General features: G+C 43.6%; 1 protein-coding gene across 1 annotated transcript in view; it reads right to left on the minus strand.

Annotated features, from left to right (window-relative positions):
- Positions 1–11,187: 11,187 nt before the first annotated feature.
- Positions 11,188–20,519, minus strand: part of AMH (anti-Mullerian hormone) — a 64,334-nt gene continuing 55,002 nt past the window's right edge. Inside the window, exons 4-5 of the mRNA XM_029610973.1 lie at positions 15,610–15,802; positions 11,188–12,272 (exon numbers count right to left, since the gene is read on the minus strand). Coding sequence (XP_029466833.1) covers positions 11,324–12,272; positions 15,610–15,802 — 1,142 coding nt within the window. The 3' untranslated portion in view covers positions 11,188–11,323. The remainder of the gene's footprint in view (positions 12,273–15,609; positions 15,803–20,519) is intronic.

A 20,519-nucleotide genomic window follows, 5' to 3' on the forward strand; every position in this document is an offset into this window, starting at 1 on the left:
ACCTAGAAAGTTCTCCACTTCCTTGGCCTATGTCCAGATTTGGAGAGTGTTTGAGACCTAGTGTGCAGATCAAGGTACTCTTCCTTGGTCAAGATTCCGCTCATTTTGGAGTTTTTGCAGGTTGGCTTGAATTAAAGGCTTGGCTCTCAAATTCCTTAAAGATGCAAATAGTGGCTCTCGCCTGTTTCAGGGGTCAGGTAAATGGTGGATCCTTGTCTGCTCATCCTGATGTGGCTCGTTTTCTGAAAGGAGTGATAAATATTCATCCTCCTCTACGGTTTCCAGTGCTCCTATGGAGTCTTAATTTGGTTTTGGATTTTTTGGCAGGCCCTATATTTATACTGCTAAGTACTCTGTCCTTGCAGTTGCTAACCTTCAAAATGGTGTTCCTAGTGGCAATTTGTTCTGCATATAGGGTTTCCAAACTGCAAGCCCTGTCTTGCTGGAAACCATTACTCCAGGTGACTCCAGGGGCTGTACAGCTGCATACTGTTCCTTCCTTTTTACCAAAGATAGTCACTGAGTTTCACTTGAATCAGTCCATCTCCCTGCTGTCTCTGGTCAGAGAGAGAGATGTAGAGGAGTATCATCTGCTGCAACCTTTGAATATATTGTCAGGTATCTAGAGGTTAGTGAGCCTTTGTGGAAGTCGGATCATCTGTTTGTCCTTCACGGCGGTACTAGACAGGGAGAGCTAGCCTCGTGGGTTACAACAGCTCACTGGAATAATGAGGTAGTCACAGCTGCATACGTGGATTCTGGGCAGCCATTACCTAGTCAGGTTAGGGCTCATTCCACTAGGGTTCAGGCAGTGTCATGGATAGAAGTTAGATTGTTTATTTATTTATTTATTTAGTATTTTTTTCTATACCGAAATTCGTTTTCACATCATATCGGTTTACACAGAATAGGTTAACAAGGTAGAGGGAAGTACATTGTTGTCTCCTGTCGACATTTGCTGAGCTGTGACGTGGTCCTACATACAGGCCCGGGAGGACACAGCTTTGGCACATGTGGTTTTGACAACCATGGGCAGCCTCCCGCCCTATTCGGGAGTAGCTTTGGTACATCCCTCTTGTTCTGGATTCATCTGACTGGACGCTAAGAAATGAGAAATTACTTCTTATTTGATAATTTCTTTTTCTTTAGGACAGTCATATGAATCCAATTTTCCTCCCTTGGCTGCAGAATGATTGATAATGAGCCTCCTGTGTGCCTGCGTGTTACAGAGATTACTGGTAAGTGTTACCCCAGGCCCTAGCCTAGTGTTATTACATTCTTGTCTGAGCTCAGTGTTGCTTGTTGGCCGAGTATTGAAATGGATATCTGTTTTTAATCAAGCTTTTTGCTAGCCTGTCCACAGTTGCTTTTAAAGAAAATACTGGCAGGCTGATGTCACTGCAGGGGTATATGTACTGTGACATCAGTTTGTTTTGTCTCCATCTGCTGGTAGAGGTGCATAATCCACTTGTTCTGGATTCATCTGACTTTCCTAAAAAAAAGGAAATTATCAAGTAAGTAGTAATTTCTCATTTCCCCAGTTCGTTCCCAGTTTGCCCCAGTAAAGGAGAGGACTTCCTGAACCCCCTAGTTAAATTGTCTCCCTTTTTCCCTATTAGCCCTAATCCTTAAAACCCTACTGATTAGCCCAGTTATTTTTATTTTAGCACATGCTTGTGCATGTAAATATTTATGTGCAGATTTCATGTTACAGACTTGGCTTGCCCACACCCTGCTTCATTTTTGAACTTTTTGATTTGTGAGCATACCAGAAGATATGCGCAAACTCGCACGGTTTTTAAAATCCGCATGGTGCGTGCCAGGCTGTCACATGCGTATAGCCTGGCTTTTGCACGCGTAGCACTTTTAAAATCCGCCAATTATGCTTTGCAGCTACACCTTTTAGTTTTTTCTAAATATTTTCCTCTTTTATCAAAGTCTCTCTATTGAAAGTTAAAAGCTAGAGCAATAATTTTTCTTAATGTCTTCTCTTAGTTATTAAGTCAAATTTGATCACATTGTGATCATTGTTGTCAAGCGGCTCCAATACCATACCATACCTGTCGCACCAAATCCTGTGCTCCATGAAGAATTAGATGTGGAAAAGCTTCTCACATTGATTCCTGGAGTGTCCATGAAACAATGTATTTCATCTAGAAACTTCACCTCCCCAGTATATCCTGATGTGACATCTACCCAAGTCAATGAAATCCCTCGTTATTACTGTGCTGCCAAATATGTTAACTTCCCTAATTTCCATTAGCATTTCATTGTCTGTCTGTCTGTCATTCTGGTTAAGTGGGTGTAAATATACCCCACAACTATATTCTTCCCCATCACATATAGAATTTCTATCCATAAACATAAAAACCTAAGGCCCGGATTTTAAAGACCCGGCCACGCGCGCAAGTCCCAGGGCCGAAGAAAAGGGGTGTGGAGTTCTAGGGGTGGGGCTCGAGGCCCCCGGTACAGCGGCCATTTGCTGCTGTGCCAGAGGATCGTGTGCCGGCAGCCTGCCGGCACACGCAACCTGCACCTGCAAGCAGCAGGCACAGGGCAGAAAGGTTAGGGGAAGGGGTAGGAAGGATAGATTAGGGGGGTAGGGAAGTTCCCTCCCAGGCCGTTCCTAAATTGGAGCAGCCTGGTAGGGAACGGGGGAAGGCCGCAGGCGTCAGTGGGTGCAAGTTACACAATTGTGCACCCCCTTGCACGCGCCGACCCCTGTTTTTATAACATACGCACCAGTGCGCACATGTTATAAAATCAGGCGTCCATGTGTGCGCACCGGGTAGCAAGCACACATAGACTCACACACGCACGTTTTTAAATCTACTCCTAAGATTTGTCATACTGGGTCAGATTAAAAGGTCCATCAAGCCCAGTATCCTGTTTCCAACAGTGGCCAGGTCCCAGGATGCCAAAATGTTGATAGATTCCATGTTGCTTATCCAGGAATAAGCAGTGGATTTCCCCAAGTCCACCTTAATAATGAACTATGGATTTTTCTTCCAAGAACTTGTCCAAACCTTTTTAAAATTCAACTATGCTAACAGCTTTCACCATATCTTCAGACAACAAATTCCCGACTTTAATTATGCGTTGAGTAAAAAATATATTTTACCTTTTTGTCTTAAATGAATCACCTAGTAACTTCATTGAATGTACACTAGTCTTTGTACATTTTGAAAGAGTAAATAACTGATTTGTGTTTATCTGTTCAACTCCACTCATTATTTTATAGACCTCTCTCATATCTCCCCTCAGCTGTCTCTTCTCCAGGCAGAAGATCCCTAACCTTTTTCGCTTTTCCTTATAAGGAAATTGTTTCATCCCTTTTATCATTTTGGTCCCCATTCTCTGTACCTTTTGTAACTCCGCTGTATCTTTTTTGAGATGTGGTGACCAGAACTTCACACAATACTCAAGGTATACTCATATCATGGAGTGATACAGAGGCATTATGATATTCTGTTTTATTCTCCATTCCTTTCATAAAAATTCCTAGCATTTTATTTGCTTTCTTGGCCGCCGCTGCACTCACTGAGCAGAGGATTTCAGTATATTATCTACAATGATGCCTAGATCCTTTTCCTAGATGATGACGTCCCAATGTGGAACCTTGCATCATGTAGCTATAATTTGGGTTGCTCTTCCCTACATGCATCACTTTGCACTTGCCCACATTATGTGAATTTTGTTTGTATTAACAACCTGCTTATCAGTTGACAGGGGTAATTTAGAATCTTTTGGCTCTTTACTTAAATACACCTGGTCTATTTTAGCATTTATAGCAACCTCCTAACATCCTTGTTTTGTTAGTATCCTTCAAAGATGCATGTCACCTAGGTGGAATATTAAACAGTGCTGGGGAGGAGCCGGCTGTCGTGGTACATGTGGGCACCAACAACAGGAAAATTTGAGATGGAGGTTCTGGAAGCCAAATTTAGGTTCTTAGGTAGAAAGCTTAAATCCAGAACCTCCAGGGTAGCATTCTCTGAAATGCTCCCTGTTCCACGCGCAGGACTCCAGAGGCAGGCAGAGCTCCAGAGTCTCAATGAGACGATGGTGCAAGGAAGAGGGATTCAGTTTTGTAAGCAACTGGGAAACCTTTGGGGGAAAGGGGAGACTTTTCCGAAAAGATGGGCTCCACCTTAATAAGGGTGGATCGAAGCTGAAGACACTAACTTTTAAAAGGAGATAGAGCAGCTTTTAAATTAGAACAAGGAAGAAATACAACAGTTGTTTGGCAGTGCATGGTTTGGAAAGAGATAGCTCCGAAGGATACTAATAAAACAGGAGAGTTAGGGCATCCCAACAGAGAGGTTCCAATAAAGGCAAACGTAGTCCATGTGCCTATAAGTAAAGAATCACCTGACATAAAAGATTCCAAATAAAAAGGTTGTTAATACAAACAAAAAACACACTTTGAAATGTCTGATGCCAATGCCAGAAGTCTAAGAAGTAAGATGGGAGAGTTAGAGTGTATATCAGTAAATGATGAGATTGACATTTGGCATCTCAGAGATCTGGTGGAAGGAGGATAACCCATGAGACAGTGCTAGACCAGGGTACAAATTAAATCACAAAGACAGGGGAGGATCAACTTAGTTGGGGATGGGGGGGGGGGGAGGCACTTTATATCCGGGAGGGTATAGAGTCCAACAGGATAAAGATCATACAGGAGACCAAATGCTCAGTAGAATCTATATGGGTAGAAATCCCATGTGCGTTGGGTAAGAGTAGAGTGATAGGAGTATACTACCATTCACCTGGACAAAATGGTCAGACAGATGATGAAATGCTAAGAGGGAAGCTAACCAATTTGGTAGTGCAATTATAATGGGAGACTTCCATTTCCCCTATATTGACTGGGTAAATGTAACATCAGGACATGCTAGAGTGATAAAAGTTCCTGGATGGAATAAACGACTGCTTCATGGAACAATTGATTCAGGAACTAATTTGAGAGGGAGCTATTTTAGATTTAATTCTTAGTGGAACACAGGATTTGGTGCGAGAGGTAATGGTGGTAAGGACACTTGGCAATAGTGATCATACATGATCAAATTTGAACTAATGATTAATGTCTTTCAAAATGGAAACTTTGATAAAATTAGAAAAATAGTTACAAAAAACTGAAAGGTGCAGCTGCAAAGGTTAAGAGTGTACAAAAGGCATGGACATTATTTAAAAATTCCATCTTAGAAGTGCAGTGCAGATGTATTCCATGCATTAAGAAAGGTGGAAAGAAGGCCAAATGATTACCAGCATGGTTAAAGATAAGGAGAAAGAGGCTATTCTAGCCAAAAGAACATCCTTCAAAAATTGGAAGAAGGATCCATCTGAAGAAAATAGAAAAACACATAAGCAGTAACAAGTTAAGTGTAAAACATTGATAAGACAGGCGAAGAGAGAATTTGAAAAGAAATTGGCCATAAAGGCAAAAACTCAAGATAAAACCTTTTTTTTCAATTATTTCTTTATTGATTTTGAATCATATTTCAAAGAACATGATATAAATCAGAAAAAGGAAACAAGAAAATCAAAGTATCATAATTCTGATACATGAATAAACCACATCATCTGAGCAAAGTCCTCATTAATACTGCAGCTGTTAAATGTAAGTCAACACCCTAACCTATTTTAGAATCCAGTAGCTTCACAAGGACTTATCCAAAAGGAAAGTTTCTAAGTGCATAAGACCTACAAACACAAACTTATTTTTCTGAAAAGTAACAATGCACTTATATGGAAATAACCACCAGATCAACTTTTGTGATATTGTTTGCCTTGACTAGAGATAGAAAAGATTTCTTTAAACAATATTTTAAATATAAGGATTTGCTCTTTTGTGGGCAAAGAGACCAAGTATTTCCAGACATCTGTAAGGAGATAAGAAGGTAATTTTAAAATGAGTGTGCATGTGCCCATAAACATGCGTATTGGTGTGCTAGATGAAGATAAGCTGGAATTTTTAATTGTGCATGCATATGTTATAAAATACACCAATCGCATGTAAGTATGCTCCTAAGTTTAAGAGGTTACTTGAGCACAGCTAGCATGTGTGTGCCTTCCATAGGACTTTGTTGATTATGTGCATCTGAGAGGGATTTTAAAACATGCTTTCACGAGGCACATTCCCAGCTTTCCAATTAGTCCAGTTAATATTGAGGTTTTTCAGATCCCTCTGGTGCATCATCCTGCATGCCGCCCATTTGACCCAGACCACTTGCCTGATTCTATAAGCCCAAAAACTTGAGCTCCACAGACTTGCTCCTCATCAAGAGCAGTAGTAGTTACATGGATATCTAGCATAAACGCGCTGTGGTTTGGAGTTTTAAAATACGGATGTACGCATTTAAGTCATTGTCCCTACCTCAGAACGCCCATGCCCCGCCTTTTTTCCACCCCTATTCCTCACATGCACACAGGTACATACAGGGATATTTTTCAGCTTTTTAAAATCTGCATTGCTCACACGCAGCCCACATATGCACATATATGGTCATTTTTATGCAAGCAAAGCTTTTAAAATTGACCTGAAAATGAATTCTTAGCTTTAATGTTTACTAAAGAGGATGCTGGGGAGATACCCATTCTGGAAAAGGTTTTCAAAGATGATGATTCAGATGAACCGAACCAAATCACAGTGAACCTGGAAGATGAAGTAGGCCAGATTGACAAACTGAAGAGTAGCAAATCACCTGGACTGGATGGTATATAACCCAGGGTTCTGAAGGAATTAAAAAATGAAATTTCAAACCTATTACTAGTGATTTGTAACTTTCATTAAAATCGTCCACTGTACTTGAAGACTGAAGGGTGGCCAATGTAACCATGATATTTAAAAAGGGCTCTAGGGGGTGATCTGGGAAACCATAGACCAGTAAGCCTGACTTTAGTGCCAGCAAAAATCATGAAAACTATTATAAAGAACAAAATCACAGAACATATAGAAAGACATGGTTTAATGGAACACAGCATAGATTTACCAAAGGGAAATATTGCCTTACAAATCTGCTACATTTTTTGAAGGGGTTAATAAAGTGGATAAAGGTGGATGTAATGTATTTGGATTTTCAGAAAGCATTTGACAAAGTTCCTCATGAGAGGCTTCTAAGAAAACTAAAAAGTCATGGGATAGGAGGCGATGTCCTTTTGTGGATTGCAAATTGGTTAAGACAGAAAACAGAGCAGGTCAGTTTTCTCAGTGGAAAAAGGTAAACAGTGGAGTGCCTCAGGGATCTGTACTTGGACAGGTCCTTTTAATATATTTATAAATGATACGACGAGTGAGGAATTCAAATTTGCAGATGACACAAAATTATGCAGAATAGTTAAATCACAAGCGGATTGTAATAAATTGCAGGAGGACCTTGCGAGACTGGAAGATTGGGCATCTAAATGGAAGATGAAATTTAATGTGGACAAGTGCAAGGTGATGCATATAGGGAAAAATAACCCTTGCTGTAGTTACACAATGTTAGGTTCCATATTAGGAGCTACTACCCAGGAAAGAGATGTACACTTCATAGTGGACAATACATTGAAATTGTCGGTTCAGTGTGAGGCAGCAGTCAAAAAAGCAAACAGAATGTTGGGAATTATTAGAAAGGGAATGGTGAATAAAACGGAAAATGTCATAATGCCTCTATATCGCTCCATGGTGAGACCGCACCTTGAATACTGTGTACAATTCTGGTCGCCGCATCTCAAAAAAGATATAATTGCGATGGAGAAGGTACAGAGAAGGGCTACCAAAATGATAAAGGGGAATGGAACAACTCCCCTATGAGGAAAGGCTGAAGAGGTTAGGACTTTTCAGCTTGGAGAAGAGACGGCTGAGGGGGGATATGATAGAGGTGTTTAAAATCATGAGAGGTCTAGAAGGGGTAAATGTATAACAAACTGAAGAAAATTCTTTTTCTCTCAACGCACAATTAAGCTCTGGAATTCATTGCCAGAGGATGTATTTAGTGTAGCTTGGTTTAAAAAAGTTTTGGATAAGTTCCTGGAGGAGACGTCCATAAACTGCTACTAATCAAGTTAACTTAGGGAATAGCCACTGCTTATTACAGGCTTTAGTAGCATGGAATCTGTTTAATGTTTGGGTACTTGCCAGGTACTTATAACCTGGATTGGCCACTGTTGGAAACAGGATATTGGGCTTGATGGGCACTTGATCTCCCTTAGTTTGGCAACTTCTTATATTCTTAATTCAAACCATAAGCTTCTGAGCAACTGTCAGCTTTCCCTATCATCTAGTTTAAAAGCTGCTCTGTCTCCTTTTTAAAGATTAGTGCCAGCGGCCTGGTTCCACTCTGGTTAAGGTGAAGCTCTCCTTCCCTAGAATCTAAAACCCTTTTACCTGCCCCATTGTCTCATCCACTGATTGATACTTTAATGCTCATCACGTGGAATGGGAAGCACTTCTGAGAATGCAACCTGAGGTTCCGCAATTCAGTTTCCTACCTAATAACCTAAACTTAGCCTCTAGTATCTCCCTTCCACCGTGCACTTATTCTCCTGCAGGATCTTTATTCTGTTTGATTCTATGCCATCCCTAATACATAGCATCACCACCCACCCAGTTGATCCTCCCTATCATTGTGATATAATTTGTACCCTGGTATAGCACTGTCCCATTGGGTATCCTCCTTCCACAATGTCTTTATAATGCCAATTATGTCTACCTCTTCATTCAGTGCTATTCTAACTCACACATATTACTTTTTACACTTCTAGCATTTGCATATAAACATTTCAAGGGAGTGTTATTTGTATATACAGCTTTCTTAGCAGTTGACAGGGATAAGTTGGAATCTTTTAACTCAATTTGTTCTTAAAGGCATCTGGGCTACGTTTCCCTTTCTTGGATCCTCTCTATTAGAATGTTCTGATTCCCCTGTTTTGTTAGTATCCTTTGATGATACCCCCTCCAAGCCATGCTCTGCTGAGCGACTGTCGGCTTCCCCCATGTTCTAGTTTAAAAGCTGCTCTGTCTCCTTTTTAAATGTTAGTGACAGTAGCCTGGGTCCACCCTGGTTAAGATGGAACCTGTCCTTTCAAAATAGGCTCCTCTTCCCCCAGTTCCTAACAAAACAAACTCTCTTCCCTGCACCATTGTCTCATCCATGCATTGAGACTTTTCTCTGGGATCCTGAGTGTGGAACAGGGAGCGTTTCAGAGAATGCTACCCTGGAGGTTCTGGATTTCAATTTTCTATATAAAAGCTTAGATTCCAGAGCCTACCTCTCACACCTTCCTATGGCATTGGTTCTCACATGTACTGTAACAACCGGCTTCTCCCCAACTCTGCCTAAGATTTACCTACATAATGCATATTTTTTTTTAATTTATTTAACATTTTCTATACCGAACTTCATGACAAGCTTCATATCAGACTGGTTTACATAGAACTAAGGGATTAACTAAAAAACCATAACCAAATAACATGAAGGCCGAGGTGCAGTTACAAATAACAGAGCATATGCTATGCCACCTTCACACCAGGCAGCAATCCTCACGTCTACCAGCCACTCCGCTATCTACCTTCCTAATGATCAAATCACCAACTCTGACAGCTCTCCTAACCCTTCTCAGTAGGTCAAGGAGACTCAATAGGTCAAGGAGGACTCCACATCTATTTTTAAAGGTTTGCCACACCCCCGAGGGTTCATTCTACAAGGGCTCAAGCCTCTTCATGGGCAGAGCTACACCTAGTTTCTCCTTTGGAGATAACTCAGGACAGCTACTTGGGCTTCCGTGCATTCATTCACAAAACATTACCATCTGGAAGTTTGAGCCAGAGAAGATGCCACGTTTGACTTGGGCATCTTGAGAGCAGGTCTAGCAGTAGCCCAGCCAGTCTGAGGAGATGGCTTTGGTACATCCCACTTTTCTAGATTGGTTTGGTGGAATAAGGAAGATGAAATGTAGTCTTACCTGCTAATTTCCTTTCCTTAACTCCTGCCACCTTCCCAGACTGTTGATTCTTTTCAGCTGCTCTCGTTCTTCTTCAGATTTGTTTGCTAAAGCTTTCAGTATACAGTTTCTAGTTTATACCTTACAGTTTAGGATCCCTATCAGGCTCCTTGTTGGCTGGTGTCCTAAAACTTTGGTAAGATTGCTGAAGAGCCCCCTGGTTATCAGGGGTGTGGGGAGACGTTATGAGCATGTTAGAGAAATACAGGCAAGCTGAGGTAAGCATGGGACCCTAGGGTGACATTAGGAAATCAGTTTTTCCTCTGCCTTCATGTGCTGTAGGAGAGTATAACCCACTTGTCTGGAGTAGTCTGACAGGACACAAGGAAAGGAAATTGTCAGGTAAAACTCAATTTCAACATTGTCACAGGTAGAGTGTCTCCAGCTTCTGCAGAAATGGTAAGGAGTCAGCACCAGAAGAGGCTTTCTGTGCTACACTGTGAGCTGGGGTCCTGGTGTACCTGGCAGAAAACAGGAGGCAAGTAGCAGCCTACAGGACCTCAAGGATCAATAGGGCAGCTGTATATTAAGGTAGCCTCCAGGCCCCCCCTGTAAGAATCACATTTATTTCCACTCCTTGCTCTTCTCCCAGCAGTGGCTCTGTTTATAGCCTATCAGCAGAAGTGATACAGGGGAGAAAGCCGGCAAAACATCCTGCTGGGGCCATTTCTCATCAGAACTCCAGATCTCCACCCATCCACGCCTGCCACTTACCACACACAAATACACTGGCTTTTGTAAAATCCATAATGGTCTTTAATTTTGCCATTGCAAAATGTCTAACTTAAGGATTCGGAGTGATAATAAAGGTGGTTTGGTAGACTTTCAGGTGGCACCCTAGCACTTCTTTTGCCCCAAAATCCTGCCCGATGGGGGTCCTTTAACAGTTTGCGTGCCTGTAATATAACTTGTCTTTGGTGCTGGGGGAGAGAAGAGGGGCACAATATCTGTCAAAACTATAACAAAAAAAAATAGCTTTAAGCAATGTACAGTTTCCAGAGAAGTAATCCTGAAATGTTTCAGCCAGCATTCTAATGCTTCCTAGGTAGAAAGCTGGGACCCTATTAATTCTGCAGTCTTGGTATGGAAACGTAGCTTTCCTTTGGACTTGAGATAAGATTAGGGCCTGCTCAGCATTCTACTTTTATAGTTCAATTTGGGCTTCCTCTTGGTGTTTAATACATTGCCCAGAATTCACCATTCATGTGTGCACTACTTTTATATACTGTGTGCATAGAATGGGTTTGCACATATATGAAGGTGGGGGGTGGACACTGTTTAGAACAGAGTGTCTATGATTATTTATTTATTTTTATCATCCCTTCTTCTCCTGTCTCCTTTACCTGCAGCCACACTCAGTTGCAATCATATTAGGATAGAAGCGGATGCGTAAACCACCATCTTCTGTGTATACCAACATCTGTAGCTCAGAATATCGGACTGGCACGCAGCAGGGGTTCCGACCAATCATGAGCCCGCTCTCTTGCATATGGATGAGGAGGATGGTATGGGTGGTGCTGTGGCTCCTGGTGCTCTGGGGGAACCTGCAAGGCCCCTCGCAGTTGTTGAGGGTGTATGCTATAGGGAGCACAACCAAGTTCTTGGTGATGCTAATGGACGTGAAGTTGAGGGTGAGCTCTTGTAGCTTGCAGTGGACTGGGCCATCTGCACTCCGGTTTTGTCTGGACACTTTCCTTTTCTCTTGCCACTGTTCTTTTAGGCTCTGCAGGGCTTTTAGAAGAAGCAATGTGTGTAGTTTCCCATGGCCAGAATTCCTTTTTTGTGGGTGTGACTCTCTTAGGCTTGGTATGATGACACTGGGGCCAAAACCAACGTTGAAGGAACCGTAGCAGAAGTCCAGAAGGTCCATGAGCAGCTGGGCATTGTCTTGAAAGGCAGGGATCTCCCTCAGCTCATCAATCAAAGCCTGGAGCTTGTCTGTCATTTTCTCTAGAAGCTTCCCTTTTAGCCTCTGCTGCACAAGCTGTCTCCTCAGCACGGACTTACTCCCGCTAGGGAACAACAATACTAAGGGTTCCTCTGACTCCACCAGCCATTCCAGGGCCGTCTTCTCTGAGATATTCAGCAGGTGAGATGGGAGCTTCTCCAAGGTCTCGCTGTCGAGGTCCAGGGGAGGCAGCGCAGTGCTTGGTTTGTCCTCACAACTGCTCAGCACCAGATTCAGAAACCTGGACAGGCTCTCAAGAAACTCGGCAGTGCTTTTGGGAGAGGACTCATTAACTGCACTGGTAATTCTCACACCCTCAGTTTGGATGTCTTCTTGTATTCTGTGGGCAGGACAGAAAAAAACCCTATTTATTTCAGTTGTAGAAACATAGAAGGCCTTGCAATGTTTAGCTGCTGAAATACACTATTCTTCATACTGCAATACATTCAGGCTCTGCTTGGTCTCTGACGTTACCTTTGTTTCCCTACTATTAAGGATCCTCTGCATTTGCCCCCTGCTTTCTTGAATTACAATACCATTCTGATCCCAGCCAGCTTTAGTGGGAAGCTGTTCCATGCATTCACCACTTTGGTTAGAATAAGGGTGAGATAGGGAGACATTAAGGATATGGTGGGTATAGCATTTGGATTCATGCAGTGTCATTCAAATGGGATCCCAAGACAGTTTTCATACAAGCAGCCATATCTGTGTTGGATGGTCTGGTATGTAAGCCTTCTGAGGGTGACTGGAGAAGAGTGGAACAATTATAATACAGTAAATGGAGTTAGGTAAACTGAGACAGAGAGCTAAGATGATTTTCCCAAGCTCACAGAGTACATGAGAGTGGGAATTTAAACTTTGGTTCTAGGGCTTCAGATAAATCATAGTTCACTAGCCCACACCCTCATCACCTTTACTGAAGCCCTAAACATATTAAGGTACAATCATAGGCAATCAACTGAACTCAGTGCTTACTAGGGATGTGAATTGTTTTTTGATGATTTAAAATATCGTCCGATATATTTTAAATTGTCAAAAATCGTTAGAGGTGATATTTAATAGGAATTTCCCCGATTTATCGTCAAAAATCGTAAATTGGGGGAAGGGGGAGGGCGGGAAAACCGGCACACTAAAACATCCCTAAAACCCACCCCGACCCTTTAAAATAAATCCCCCACCCTCCCGAACCCCCCCAAAATGTCTTAAATTACCTGGGGTCCAGTGGGGGGGTCCCATTGTGATCTTCCACTCTCGGGCCACGGGTGTGTTGATAGAAATTGCGCCGGCGCTACCTTTGCCCTGTCATATGACAGGGCAAAGGTCATATGACAGGGCAAAGGTAGCGCCGGCGCCATTTTGCTTCCTGTCCCCCGATGTCACGAGCGTAGGAGATCGCTCCCGGACACCTGCTGGACCCCCAGGGACTTTTGGCCAGCTTGGGGGGGCCTCCTGACCCCCACAAGACTTGCCAAAAGTCCAGCGGGGGTCCGGGAACGACCTCCTGCACTCGAATCGTGTTGCCATACGGCCGGCGCCATTTTGCAAAATGGCATATGACAGGGAAAGGCCGGCGCCATTTTCTATCAACGCACCCGTAGCCCGAGAGTGGAAGATCACAACAGGACCCCCCCCCCCCCCCACTGGACCCCAGGTAATTTAAGACATTTGGGGGGAGTTCGGGAGGGTGGGGGATTTATTTTAAAGGGTCGGGGTGGGTTTTAGGGATGTTTTAGTGTGCCGGTTTTCCCGCCCTCCCCGATTTACACGATATTTACAAAAACAAAATCGCGACGATTCGATTCCCTCCCCCCCCCCAGCCGAAATCGATCGTTAAGACGATCGATCACACGATACACATCTCTAGTGCTTACAGTAATGAGCTGAAAACCATGGTTCAAATCCCACTGCCCTACTGACACACCCTGTGACCTTGGGTAAGTCACAATATCTCCTTTTGCCATCAGTAGCCAGTTAGCTTGTAAGCAGGGACATGCTGTAAACCACTTTGAGCATCATTTGGAAAGATAAGCTGGAAAAGTACAATATGAGAGAGCTTTCTTCAGAGGGGAGAATGACATCATTCTATATGATTCAAAGAACAATATTTTCTTCAGTGACATCAGCAGATAATTACTATCATTGGGTGATGCTGTCATGAAGAAATAGGATTATCAGCTGCGTGGAACGTGGGCCATCCTTGTCACATTCCTAGAAATAGGGTCAGGGGCAGCATAATGATTTTTTTTATTGGGGCAGAGGACATGCAAATTGCCCCCAGGTGTTACTCTTACATTCACTGGGTCTGTGGAGGAAGGGGGGTAAAAGATCTGAGAATAGAAAGAGAGGAGATCATAGAGGAGGAAATGAAGAAGGCAGGAGATGTAAACAAATAAGGAATGGAGGAAGACAGAGGGAGAGGACGGGGGATTCAGCGAGGATAAGGAAAGGGAATGGGAGGGAGGGGAGAATAGGGTCAGGAAGAGAAAGGGGAGAGAGGACGAGATGAGGTGATGATGAAGGAGGGGGAGGGAAGGGAGCTACAGCCCCATCACACCTCCATCCCCTCTTTCCCTTATCCCCCCTTCCAAAGTCCCTTTGATCTGTCCCTCTTACTACTCCCATTCCTTCACTCATCCTGGTTCACTTCGTCTGTCCCCCCCGGTTCATTCCTGCTCCCATCCCCCCCCCCCCCCCCTGCAGCAATCCCCACTTCATTCCTTTCTCCTTCACAATCAGGTTTACCCTCTCCCTCCTTTGCCCTCATTCCCAGTTCACTTGCTCTCTCCCTTCCCATGATTAGTTCACTCCCTTCCTTAGTCTCAATCCCCAGTTCACTCCATCCCTCCCTCCTCTTTCCCGGTTCACTCTGTCCCTCTCCCCTTGCCTCCCCCCTCCCCCCGGTTCACTATGTCCCTCCCTCTATCCCCCCCCCCCTGTGATCCCCGGTTTGCTCACTCCCTCCCTTCCCTACCCCCAACCCCAGTTCATGCCATCCCTCCCTCCTCTTTCCCGGTTCACTCTGTCCCTCTCCCCTTGCCTCCCCCCCCCCCCCCCCTGTGATCCCCGGTTTGCTCACTCCCTCCCTTCCCTACCCCCAACCCCAGTTCATGCCATCCCTCCCTCCTCCTTGATCACCAGCAGTTCCCTCCCTCTGTGCCCCCCAAATCTGATTAAGTTAAGCAGGAGGATGAGGAGATGGCAGCTTTGCAGCACCTTGGGCATTTCCTCCTCCGCCCCCACACCCACCAGGCCCTTGCAACCTGGTTTGAATGATGTGTGCTGGAGCCTGGCAGGGAGGCGCTACCATCTCCTCCTCCTCCTCCTCCTGTTTAATTTAATGGTGAGGGAGGGGATCTAAGGCAAGCAGGCAGGCGTGTGGGAGAGGGGCAATGCAGCAAGTGCCATCCTACCACAAATGCAGTTTTTTCAGAATGTCTTTCTCTCATGGCAATTTGGCGAATGGGAGGGGGAAGAGTCAGAATGTTGTTTTTTTTTGGGGGGGGGAGCCATGGCCCCTGTGGGACTCTCAAAACTCCCCCCCCCCATCCCAAACATTTATGAGAAGGGTAGAGATGTGGTATATAAGGACTACCGTACACATTCACTACAAAACACATTCATGCCATCTACTAGTCGCATTATTGAAAAATAGCATGGATCGGCCCCAATAAACTTACCCAGGCTGGGGATCAAAGGCGGTATCAGACTCTGCATCTCTTTCCAGCGGGGGAGAGGAAAGTGGCAGAACCTCCCCCAACTCCTTCTCACTTCTCTTCACAAAAAGAAATAGGACTGGCATTTTCCACCCAGAACACTTCTCATTCCTACCAAACAGCAGCTGCTGGACCTCTGCACCTTCCAGCAACTTGCCTGTGGAGGAGAATACATTAAACAGTTACTTGCATCAAAGTGGCCCTGACCCATTTTTCCTGGATGTTGGATTATCTGATATACCAAAACGTACAATTATAATGACTTGGCTACCTTAGAATGTTACCTTACCACAATGCACATATCAGTACCATCCATGTTTGAATCAAGCCCATGGGATCAGGCCACTTCTAGGCTGGTGTGGGGCTTGGCATGGTAATGAAGTGCCCAGGCTTTTCATAGGCCATGAGGTCACTGACAACTTGCTGCCACCGTACTTTCCTGGGGGCCAGGACCACGAGGGGACCCAATGGCTTGCCTAATTTGAGGGACAGTTGGTGTAGGACAGGACAAAGGACAGGTTCCACCTTAACCAGGGCGGAACCAGATTGCTGGTGCTAACCTTTCAAGAGGAGATAGAGCAGCTTTTAAACTAGAACACGGGGAAAAGCAGATAGTCAGCAGGCATGGTTCGGAGGTAGATTGCTCCAAACTCTATTAATAGAACAGGAGAGTTAGGGCATCTCAACAGAGAGGTTCCAGTAAAAGCAAACGTACTAGTTCATGTGCCTATAAATAAAGAATCACTTGATTATCCCTGTTAATTGAATAGCAGAATGTTAATATAAACAAAAAACACATTTTGACATGTTTGTATATTAATGCCAAAAGTTTAAGAAATAATATGAGAGAGTTAGAGTATTTAGCAGTGAATGATGAGATAGATATAATTGGCATCTCAGAGACCTGGTGGAAGGAGGATAACCAATGAGACAGTGCTATATCAGGATACAAAATATATCGCAATGATAGGGAGGATCAACTTGGTGGGGCTGTGGCACTTTATGTCCGGGAGGGTATAGAGTCCAACAGGATAAAGATCATACAAGAGACTAAATGCTCAGTAGAATCTTTATGGGTAGAAATCCCATGTGTGTTCAAGTAAGAAATATAGAGATAGGAGTATACTACTGTCCTCCTGGCCAAAATGATAAGACAGACGATGAAATGCTGAGAGAAATCAGGGAAGCAAACCAATTTGGCAGTGTAATAATAATGGGAGATTTCAATTATCCCAATATTGACTGGGTAAATGTAACATCAGGACTTGCTAGAGATATAAAGTTCCTGGATGGAATAAATGATTGCTTCATGGAGCAATTGGTTCAGGAACCGATGAGAGAGGGAGCTATTTTAGATTTAATTCTTAGTGGATCACAGGATATAGTGAGAGAGGTAACGGTGGTGGGGAACACTTGGCAATAGTGATCATAACTTGATCAAATTTGAACTAATAACTGGAAGGGGGACAATATGTACATCTATAGCTTTAGCACTAAACGTTTAAAAGGGAAACTTTGATAAAATGAAGAAACTAGAAAAAAACTGAAAGATGCAGCTGCAAAGGTTAAGCGTGTACAACAGGCATGGACATTGTTTAAAAATTCCATCTTAGAAGTGTAGTCCCGATGTATTCCATACATTAAGAAAGGTGGGAGCCAAACAATTGCTGGTATGGTTAAAAGGTGAGGTGAAAGAGGCTATTATACCAAGAAATCTTCCTTCAAAAATTGGACAGATCCATCTGAAGAAAATGTAAAAAAGCATAAGCATTGGCAAGTTAAATGTAAAACATTGATAAGACAGGCTAAGAGAGAATTTGAAAAGAAGTTTACTGTAGAGGCAAAATCTCATAATTAAAACGTTTTAAAATATATCCAAAGCAGAAAGCCTGAGAGAGAGTCAGTTGGACCATTAGATGATCAAGGGATTAAAGGGGCATTGAGGAAAGATAAGGACATTGCAGAAAGACTAAAGGAATTCTTTGCTTCGGTGTTTACTGAAGAGGATGTTGGGGAGACCCATTCTGGAGATGATTTTCAAGGATGATGACTCAGATGAATTAAACCAAATCACGGTGAACCTGGAAGATGCAGTAGGCCAGGTTGATAAACTGAAAAGTAGTAAATCACCTGGACCAGATCCTATACATCCCAGGATTCTGAAAGAATTCAAAAATAAAATTTCAGAACTACTCGTAATAATTTGTAACCTATCATTTAAATCATCCATTGTACCTAAAGACTGGAAGATGGCCACTGTAACCCCGATATTTAAACAGGGCTCCAGAGATGATCTGGGAAACTATAGACCGATGAGCCTGACTTCAGTGCTGGGAAAAATTGTGGAAATTATTATAAATAATAAAATCACAGAACATATAGACAGACATGGTTTAATGGGACACAGCCAGCATAGATTTACCAAAGGAAGTCTTGCTCACAAATCTACATTTTTTTGAAAGGGTTACTAAACTTATGGATAAGGGTGAACCAGTAGATGTAGTGTATTTGGATTTTCAGAAGGCGTTTGATAAAGTCCTTTATGAGAGGCTTCTAAGAAAACTAAAAAATCATGGGATAAAAGGCAATATCCTTTTGTGGATTACAAACTGGTTAAGACAGGAAACAGAGAATAGGATTGAATGGTGACTTTTTCTCAGTGGAAAATGGTAAACAGTGGAGTGCCTCAGGGATCTGTACTTGGATTGGTGCTTTTTAATATATTTATAAATGATCTAGAAAGGGATACAACGAGTTACGTGATCAAATTTGCAGATGACACTAAATTGCAGAGTAGGTAAATCACAAGTGGATTGTGATAAATTGCAGGTGTAACTTGTGAGACTGGAAGATTGGACATTCAAATGGCAGATGAAATTTAAATTGGACAAGTGCAAGGTGATGCATGTAAGGAAAAATAACCCTTGTTGTAGTTACACGATGTTAGGTTCCATATTAGGAGTTACCACCTTGGAAAATAGTAGATAATACATTGAAATCATCGGCTCAGTGTGCTGCAATCAAAAAAGCAAACAGAATGCTAGGAATTATTAGTAAGGGAATGGTGAATAAAACAGAAAGGGTCATAATGCCTCTGTATCGCTCCATGGTGAGACCACACCTTGAATACTGTGTACAATTCTGGTCGCCGCATCGCAAAAAAGATATAATTGCGATGGAGAAGGTACAGAGAAGGGCTACCAAAATGATAAAGGGAATGGAACAGCTCCTCTATGAGGAAAGGCTGAAGAGGTTAGGGATGTTCAGCTTGGAAAAGAGAAGATAAGCATGTCCAACTCAGCTCCCTCCTATTGTGGCCCATGCTAAAAAGTCATCTTTAGTTATCTACAGTGTGGCTTCTGTGGAGTTCTACCATCTCCACTGGGAGGATGTTCCATGCATCCTTCACCCTCTCTGTAGAGAAATATTTCCTAAGATTACTCCTGAATCTACCTCCTTTCACCCTCATCCCATGACCCCTCATTTTAAAACCTCCTTTCCTGGCGTATAGCCAGATGGACTCAGAACGAATGGGTATAGTATGCTCGTGCTAGCAGTTGGAGACAGATCTGATGTCAGCACGGGTGTATATATACCCCAACAGGAAGCGTAGCAACTGAGTAATTTCCGTCTCCAAAGCAGTTTGGAGAGCCTGCACGCTCGCTGAGCCTGTTTCCAATCTACTTTCTACTTTCTACTTACTAAATTTCTACTGCAACATTGAGCCCCGCACTCCTGCGGTGATACCCTTGGGGTCCCTCCCCCAGTAGAGTTTCCCGGGGTGATTTCCATGGTCCTCCGGAGGTTTTAAGTCCTCGGTCCAGTGGCCGAATCGCGGCAGGGACGGAGCCCCCGGGCGAGGTTCAGGTGAGGCATACGAGGCGCCTCGGTCCCGGCGTGGACGAGGCAGCGGGTGCATTTCCTCAAACGCGGCGGTGAAGGTACTTGCCCTCTCCCCCCGCAGCCGGAGACCGCCCGGGTTCCAGCCGGGAAGCGCCGAGGATCAGGTAAGGCGTACATCTCTTACTTTGATCTCCGAGGAACTGAGGATCGGCGGCGTGGCACGCCGTGGAGGGTGCCATTTTGTGGACCTGGTTCAGGTATTGAGCGCCCGTGATAGGCGCATGTCTATGACTAAGCGCATATTATATACATCATTGTGCGTATATTCCTGACCGCTTATTGCTGAGAGCATATTGTATACTATTGAGCGTGTATTGCTGACCGCTTATTGCTGAGCGCATATTGTATACTATTGAGCGTGTATTGCTGACTGCTTATTGCTGAGACTGGTGAATAAAACGAGAAGCTTAGGAGTGAGTGCCGAGGTGGTGACCTGGATTGCAAATTGGTTGACGGACAGAAGACAATGTGTGATGGTAAATGGAACTTTCTCTGAAGAGAGAGCGGTTTTAAGTGGTGTACCGCAAGAATCGGTGTTGGGACCGGTCCTGTTCAATATCTTTGTGAGCAACATTGCGGACGGGATAGAAGGTAAGGTTTGTCTTTTTGCAGATGACACTAAGATCTGCAACAGAGTGGACACACTGGAAGGAGTGGAGAGAATGAGACGGGATCTAAGGAAACTGGAAGAGTGGTCGAAGATATGGCAGCTGAGATTCAATGCCAAGAAGTGCAAAGTCATGCATATGGGGAGTGGAAATCCGAATGAACTGTATTCGATGGGGGGGAGGGGGGAGGGGAGGGGGGAAAGGTTGATGTGCACGGAGCAGGAGAGGGACCTTGGGGTGATAGTGTCTAATGATATGAAGTCTGCGAAACAATGCGACATGGCGATAGCAAAAGCCAGAAGAATGCTGGGCTGCATAGAGAGAGGAATATCGAGTAAGAAAAGGGAAGTGATTATTCCCTTG

This window comes from Rhinatrema bivittatum, chromosome 8 (genome assembly GCF_901001135.1).
Source record: "Rhinatrema bivittatum chromosome 8, aRhiBiv1.1, whole genome shotgun sequence".
Lineage (NCBI taxonomy): Eukaryota > Metazoa > Chordata > Amphibia > Gymnophiona > Rhinatrematidae > Rhinatrema > Rhinatrema bivittatum.